Raw genomic sequence first — 8,111 nt, forward strand, 5'->3', positions numbered from 1 at the left:
CCTCTCTCCCTCTCTCTGTCTGTCTCTCTCTTTCTCCCTCTCCCTCTCCCTCCCCTCTCTCTCTGGGTGTGTGTGTGTGTATGTGTGTGTGTGTGTGGTTGTATGTACATATATATTGCTTACTTTTGTGATTACACTATCATTAGTGTTTGTCCATTGGAATATAATGTGGATATTATGAATGAAGTTTAACCATGAGTACATTATTAAACTGGAGGGGGGTTTGTGGAGAGAAGAACATCAGGAATAACAGGGAGAAATAAATGTTTTAGAAAACACATGAGATTCAGTTATGGTGGCTCACACACCCAGTGATACCTAAGAGTATGACAGAGGATTGTTCAAGTTCAAGGCTAGCCTATCTACATACAGAATTAGACCCTACCTAAAAGAAAAGGAAGAGAAGGAAAAGAGAAAGGAAAAAAACACATGACTAATATAATGAATGTAAGTTAAAGAAAAGCCTTTGTTCTAGATAATACTGACCAACTGAACATGCAAATTTATGTTCATCAGAGAGTCAAAAGAACAAAGAGAAGAGAAGACAACAGTAATAAATTTATGGAAGCTGGAAAACAGATGGATAGATTGTAGCTGACTCAATAGCTGCCCAACTCAGCTGAATTCTAAGTCATCATAATGACAGAGGGAAAAAGTCTATCTGCACTACATCTGCACTGCACAACTTGCTTAAGGACTTAAGAATTAGTACCAGCTGTAGAAATGGTGATTAAAGTAAGGCTAGAATTGGGAGGGTTCACTGGAAATGTTTTTAAAAAGATGTTAGGTTCAAAATACTATCATTCCAGGAAAGAAAATAATCCTGCTTTATCCTATTGAAACCTGAAGGTTTATTGATTTTAATGAAGAAGTGTAAAGCATCTCTAAATTGGGGGTCAATTATAGCCAATGGCAGCGATGTATGGTGAGCAGAAGGAAGGAAACTATAAATTGTGCATATTAACTATTGACACACTCATCTTCCTTTTCCCCTTTAGATTCCAAAATGCTTAACAAAAGAATACAAATTTTTGTTCTTTGGGATCTGATCAATCCAATGGGGAAGAAGATATTAGCATCTGAGGTTTCCTAGTAAATCAATCGGTGATCACTTTGTAATGCTGCATATAGACAAAACAACTGTATTCACATACACCAAACTGGATAATGTAGTCAAGTGAGAGGTTATCCAATAAGAAAAATATGACACAAAATGAGTGAAACAAGCAAACAGAAAAAAAGCAAGAAAGAGACTTATCAAAGAGAAGAACTTCAATACCAAGGTTATCAGTGTCTTCAGAGAAAGAAAGGATTATATCCACAAAACAAGAACAAAATGATAGTAAGGAGGTTCAGAACACACTACAAAGGCTGAGTTAAAGCTCTTGGTGTGTAAGCAATCATTAAAACAGGAGTTCAGATCCCTATAACCCTTATAAGTACCAAGTGACTATGGCACCCCAGCCACTGATCAGTTCCATCCAAGTGGAGACAGTGGATTCCCAGAGGAAGCTGGTTAACATGATTAGCTATATGAGCAAGCTCTGGGTTTGATTGACAAAACTCTGCCTTTGTTAATGAGGAGCAATTGAGGATAATTCCTGACATCAACTCTGGCCTACACATGTAAACTTACAAACACGCACATGTGAATATGCACCTATACACATGCAGAAGCATGTATATGCACATACACTCATATACAACTACCACTGTCACCACCACCATCATACACACATACAAAAGAATGGGAGCAAAAACTGAAATTTAATGGAAGTTGAGAAAATACAAAATGGAACAAAAAACATTAGGGATTAAATATAGTAGGGAAGAAGATTGATTCAAATGATCCAGATATGAACACTTTGTGTTAATTTTGTATAAAGAAACTAAAGTATCTTAAATCACTCTTTCCTTGACAGTCAACTTTTCTCTTATTTATACTTTAGTTACTTAATGTAATAAAGGGATACCGACAGTTTTAAATTCAAATAAGTTATTAAGACAGCTGAAGAACAACAACTGTTTCTATATTCTCCAAACACAAAGTCGGGGAAAACAGAAGAGTAAGACATTGTAAGCATCACTAATAAAACAATTCCCCATAATGGAAAACTGCAGTCTCCCTTTGCAAAAGATTATTACAAAGGGGAAAAACAGATCCATGTCAAGGCTTTTTCCAGTCATATGGCACAAAGAAAAGTTCTTCTCAGACAAAGACCTGAAAAAGCACCCAAAAGAACAAATAATTCTTCTTGTAGAATTCTTTGTTTAGCTCTGTACCCCATTTTGAATAAGGTTACTTGGTTCTCTTGATTCTAACTTCTTGAGTTCTTTGTATATTTTGGATATTAGCCCTCAATCAGATGTAGGGTTGGTAAAGAACCTTTCCCAATCTGTTGGTTGCTGTTTTGTCCTATTGACAGTGTCCTTTGCCTTACAGAAGCTTTGCAGCTTTATGAGGTCTCATTTGTCAATTTTTGATCTTAGAGCATAAGCTATTGGTGTTCTGTTCAGAAAAATTTCCCTTGTGCCCTTTGTCCTCAAGGCTCTTCCCCACTTTGTTTTCTATTAGTTTCAATGTATCTGGTTTTAAGTGGAGGTCCTTGATCCATTTGGACTTGAACTTTGTACAAGGAGATAAGAATGGATCTATTTGCATTCTTCTACATGCTAACTGCCAGTTGAGCCAGCACCATCTGTTGAAAATGCTGTCTTTTTTCCACTGGATGATTTTAGCTCCTTTGTCAAAGATTAAGTGACCTCAGGTGTGTGGGTTCATTTCTGGGTCTTCAATTCTATTCCAATGATCTACCGCCCTGTCATTGTATCAATACCATGCAGTTTTTGTCACAATTGCTCTGTAGAGGTCAGGGATGGTGATTCCCCCAGAAGTTCTTTTATTGTTGAGAATAGTTTTTGCTATCCTAGGTTTCTTTGTTAATCCAAGTGAATTTGCAAATTGCTTTTTCCAATTCTATGAAGAATTGAGATGGAATTTTGATGGTAATTGTATTGAATGTGTAGATTGCTTTTGGCAAGATGGATATTTTTAGTATATTAATCCTGCAAATTCATGAGCATGGGAGATCTTTTCATCTTCTGAGATCTTCAATTTCTTTCTTCAGAGACTTGAAGTTCTTGTCATATAAATCTTTCACTTGCTTAGTTAGAGTCAAATCAAGGTATTTTATACTATTTGTATCTATTGTGAAGGGTGTTGTTTCCCTAATTTCTTTCTGAGCCTGTTTATCCTTTAAGTGGAGGAAGGCCACTGATTTGTTTGAGTTAATTTTATATCCAGCTACTTTGCTGAAGTTGCAGATGTTGGTGAAGATGTGGAGAAAGAGGAATACTCCTCCATTGTTGGTAGATTTGCAAGCTGGTACAACCACTCTGGAAACCAGTTTGATGGTTCCTCAGAAAATTGGACATAGTACTACCTGAGGACACAGCAATACCAGTCCTGGGCATATACCCAGAAGATGCTCCAATGTGTAATAAGGACACATGCTCCACTATGTTCATAGCAGCCTTATTTATAATAGCTAGAAGCTGGAAAGAACCCAGATGTCTGTCAACAGAGGAATGGATACAGAAAATGTCGTACATTTACACAATGGAGTACTACTCAGCTATTAAAAATAATGAATTTATGAAATTCTTAGGGAAGTGGATGGAACTGGAGAATATTATCCTGAGTGAGGTAACCCAGTCGCAAAAGAACACACATGATATACACTCACTGATAGGTGGATATTAACCCAATATACAATTCACAGACCATATGAAGCCTAAGAAGAAGGAAGACCAAAATGTGGACCCTTCTGTCCTTCTTAGTAGGGGGAACAAAATACCCATGGGAGGAGTTACAGAGACAAAATGTAGAACAGAGACTGAAGGAAAGGCCATCCAGAGACTGACCCACTTGGGGAATCCATTCCATATACAGCCACCAAACTGGGAAGCTATTGTGGATGCCAAGAAGTGCTTGCTGACAGGAGCCTGATATGGCTGTCTCCTGAGAGGCTCTGCCAGTGCCTGACAAATACAGACATGGATGCTCTCAGCCAACCATTCGACTGAGCACAGGGTCCCCAATGGAGGAACTAGAGAAAGGCCTCAAGGAGCTGAAGGTGTATGCTGCCCCATAGGAGGAACAACAATATGAACCATCCAGTACCCCCATAACTCCCAGTGAGTAAACCACCAACCAAAGAGTACACATGGAGGGACCCATGGCTCCAGCTGCATATGTAGCAGAGGATGATCTTGTTGGTCAGCAATGGAAGGAGAGGCCCTTAGTCCTGTGAAGGCTCTACATACTTGTGTAGGGGAATGCCAGGGTCAGGAAGCAGGAGTGGGTGGGTTAGTGAGCAGGGGGAAGGGAGAGGGAATAGGAGGATTTCAGAGGGGAAATCAGGAAAGGGGATAACATTTAAAATGTACATAAAGAAAATATCTAATAAAATAAAAGAACCACAAACCATTGTGATATTCTAATTTTCCTCACTAGTATTTCCAAAACAGTACTCAATACCAGCAAAACTTGAGAAGGTGGATAAAGAGATGATTAAGAGTTCTCTTTCAGAGAAGCAAGGTTTAGATATCAGTACTCATATTGAGAGACTCACAATTGCCTCTGACCCCAGCTCCTGGGAATCTCAAACACTTTTCAAGATTCTGTGAGAACCCAAACAGATGTGAACACAGATGCATAAATAATATTATCTTTTCAAAAATTGATCTCCAACCTAGATTTTACATACAATGAAACTATGTATTAAATATGAGAACAAAGCAAAGATGCTGACACTCTTGAAATTTTTGCTTTCTATGTCCTTTTCTTGGGAAATGACTGGGTTTTGTGTTCACACATACAAAAAATTGTAAAGCAAGCAAAAAGAAGACAGGGGTCCATAAGAAAGTCAGGAAGAAGGAAAGAGTCAAACCTGTTTTCCTGGCACTCTAGAGGCTCTTAAGATGCTTATGAGTTTGAAAGCAGCCTAGACACAACTGTGATTTCAAAGGCAGGCAGAGCAACAATAGCACATTGGAGAGCAGCATGGGGCACATAATTTTTTCATATGTACCTGTGCTACATAACAAAATCTGCTATTAACTATCAAAAGGCAAAGATGAGTACCTGAAATGGTGATAGAGGGAATCCCCTTGATGACAGCATTCAGGAAGTCTATGGTAAAAAGCTGTTTGTACAAAAGCTCATCAGAAATCTTGAATGGCATTTCTCTGTAAGTGGGAGAGGAGGGTAATATGATGAATGATGGAATATCTAATCATTTAGACCTGTTTTGGGAAAGATGGAAAAGAGACTGGGGTGCAGCATTTTTAGGCAAATAGAACACACACACACACACACACACACACACACACACACACAAACAAAATAAGTAAAAGAAAAAAGGAAGAAATTTATTTATTCCCAATAATGGAAAAAAATGTCAAGTGAGCAGAGGGGATAAGAGGGTGAGCATCTAGTAGCTACAGGTTCTATTTAATCTCAATCAAAATCTCACTAGATTCTCTTATAGAATTAGAAATTCTGATTCTAAAGGAAACACACAATGAATAGGATCTAAAATAGCTACAAAAAAAAATCTGTCTTGATAGCTCATTCAGTAAAATGTTTGTCTTACATAAACAAAAGTTCAGTCTCCAGAATCCATGGGGGGAAAAATCTGTCATGGCAACATACATTTGTAATCCCAGCTCTAAAAAAGCAGAGATAGGCAGATCCCTGGGGCTCACTGGTCAGATAGCAAGTAATGAGTGATCGTGTCTCACAAACAAGGTGGTTGACACCTGAGAAACAACAGTGGATGTTGACCTCTGGCCTCCACATTCACACACACACACACACACACACACACACACACACACAAACACACACACACGATACACACACAGTTACATACATATAAAAATAATAATAAAGTAACCAAATAAGACTTTTCCAGTCTGCTGCACATCAGCCTACCAGGTGCTTTGTTTTGACACAGTACCTTCCTGTGCTCAATCTATAAACTTGGAGAACATTCATCTCCATTCCACCCAGGAGAGCCTCCACAGGTAGGGTGGGATAAAAGTACTCTAAACTAAGTGTTTACATTGAAGCAAGTTAAAAATTCAAGGTGGAGCATAAAAGCGGGCATCGATCAGCAAGTAGGAGCTGGTTCATATCTGGGGAGTGGAATAGCATTTTCCTCTTACACTTCTGCTGAGATGGCAGAAACTAGTCAAACTGATGATGAAATGGAATACAATGTTGCTATTAGTCAGACTAAGAGGGTCTCAGGAGAATTAAAGGGACTGGAACAAGAATTCCAAAGAGTTCCAAGTATAAGTGTGATGACACAGGTTCCAGAGAGTGGTTGCCATGGCAAGAAGTGTGCCAGACCATTCAATTTCAAGACCAGCAGGAGCAGTCAACTACAGCCAAACCTTGGCACTACCTCATGTCCTTGGATTAGGTGAAGCCTCACAAGATTACTGAATTTAAAACATCTCTGACTCCCCACAATGAAAAAATCCATGTAGTTGCTAAGCTAAAGACTATTTCACAAAATGGATAGCTAGTCTTTAGTCCTATCACTTGAACCAGTACTGCTAGAGTCAAGCTCCCCTCCATCTTCTCCAAATGTTACCTGTCGATAGAGCCAATCTTTCCTCTGCTCAAGGCTTTTTGTCAGTTATCCAGTCTTCTACTAACATGGCTTACCACAGGATCATGGGTGTGCTAGGTCAAAGTTTCAGACCTGCATTGTGTGGCATCTCTCTTCCTCAACATGACGACATAAGACACAGCGCTTCCAGTTTCGACACAGCAATAGAAGCAAGTTCAGAGGAGATTACTGTTGTGGATGCAGCTTCATTGAGACGACAGATACTCAAGCTGAATAGACGATTGCAACATCTAGAGGAGGAGAACAAAGAACGAGCCAAAAAGGAAACGGTCATGTACTCAATTACTGTAGCCTTCTGGCTGCTAAACATCTGGCTTTGGTTGCGTCGCTAGAGGTAGCCTCAGCACTCAAAAGTAATGTCTTGTCAGCTAGGAATATAGAGCTTGCAACCTTCTTCCTTGTTTCTGTCTTTGCTTTTTAATGTCATTTCTACAGCCCATGCTTGCTAATGTATTTCTTCCAGGAAATGGGGAAAGGGTGGGCAATGTAAGTATATTCTGCCTCCCAGCTATATTTAGTTCTGTAGTGATATGGAAGTTTTTGTCTTGAAGGCAAGAATTTAGTCAAAAGGCACACAGTTTTATCAGTTTATTTAGCAAAGTTAAGCTAATCAAAAACTCTAAATGGAGTGGGAAGCCACCCACTAGGATGTGAATTTCATAGAATGATTTATGAATAGTTATGAGGTTAGTGGCATATTTGTTGAGTAAGTAAGGAAACCCATTTTCCTTTTCAAATCATGATGGGCCAGGTCACCCTTTTATGGCAATTTTTCTCCTGATGCCAAAGAGCAGGTGTCAAAACTACAATGCAACTGATATTATAATGGCATCAGGTCTTTTGAGGATGCATATCTTATATTAGTACACATGAGTGGGAGAATGCTTTGTTGCCTTACTTTCTGGAGAGAACAATCTAACTTCAGCTTCAAGGATGCTTAACCACAAAAGGTTATTCTTATCATCGGGAGACACAACTATCAAAACATAACTAGAGTTTTCCTTAGTTGTCTCATATCTAACTTCTGGCCTACCTCATATCAGTAATACCTACTGCAAGAAAACTTCCTGTGTATTTTGTAACTGAGGTCTAGTCTCTTTCATAGAGCCTGTCATTTTTTTGTTGTGTTTTTGCATCATCAATTTGCACAGCTAACTTTGAATGGGACAGAAAGTACAAAGACAATGGGAGTCAAAAAAGCATCTGTAAAACAAAACAAAACAAAACAAAATAATCTGACCTATTCTCACTTTTAGACTGAATGGTTTTATTAGGTATTCTTGCATGCACTTTCCAATATTAGTACTTTTGAAATCCTGAACTGTTCTCAGGTTTAATTTGTTTTTGAATTTTTATTTTGTGTATACAGGCATTTTGTACGCATGCATGTCTATGCACTGCATGCAT

At 38.6% G+C, this 8,111-nt stretch overlaps 1 protein-coding gene across 1 annotated transcript; it reads left to right on the top strand.

Annotated features, from left to right (window-relative positions):
- Window positions 1-6,243: 6,243 nt before the first annotated feature.
- Window positions 6,244-7,098, top strand: LOC116091110 (mitochondrial fission factor-like). Its single transcript, XM_031372181.1, is given in 3 exon segments — window positions 6,244-6,390; window positions 6,392-6,400; window positions 6,632-7,098. Coding segments are annotated over 3 exon segments (561 nt in total). The 3' UTR covers window positions 7,037-7,098.
- Window positions 7,099-8,111: the final 1,013 nt, after the last annotated feature.

The sequence above is a fragment of the Mastomys coucha genome, chromosome X (genome assembly GCF_008632895.1).
Source record: "Mastomys coucha isolate ucsf_1 chromosome X, UCSF_Mcou_1, whole genome shotgun sequence".
Taxonomy (NCBI): domain Eukaryota; kingdom Metazoa; phylum Chordata; class Mammalia; order Rodentia; family Muridae; genus Mastomys; species Mastomys coucha.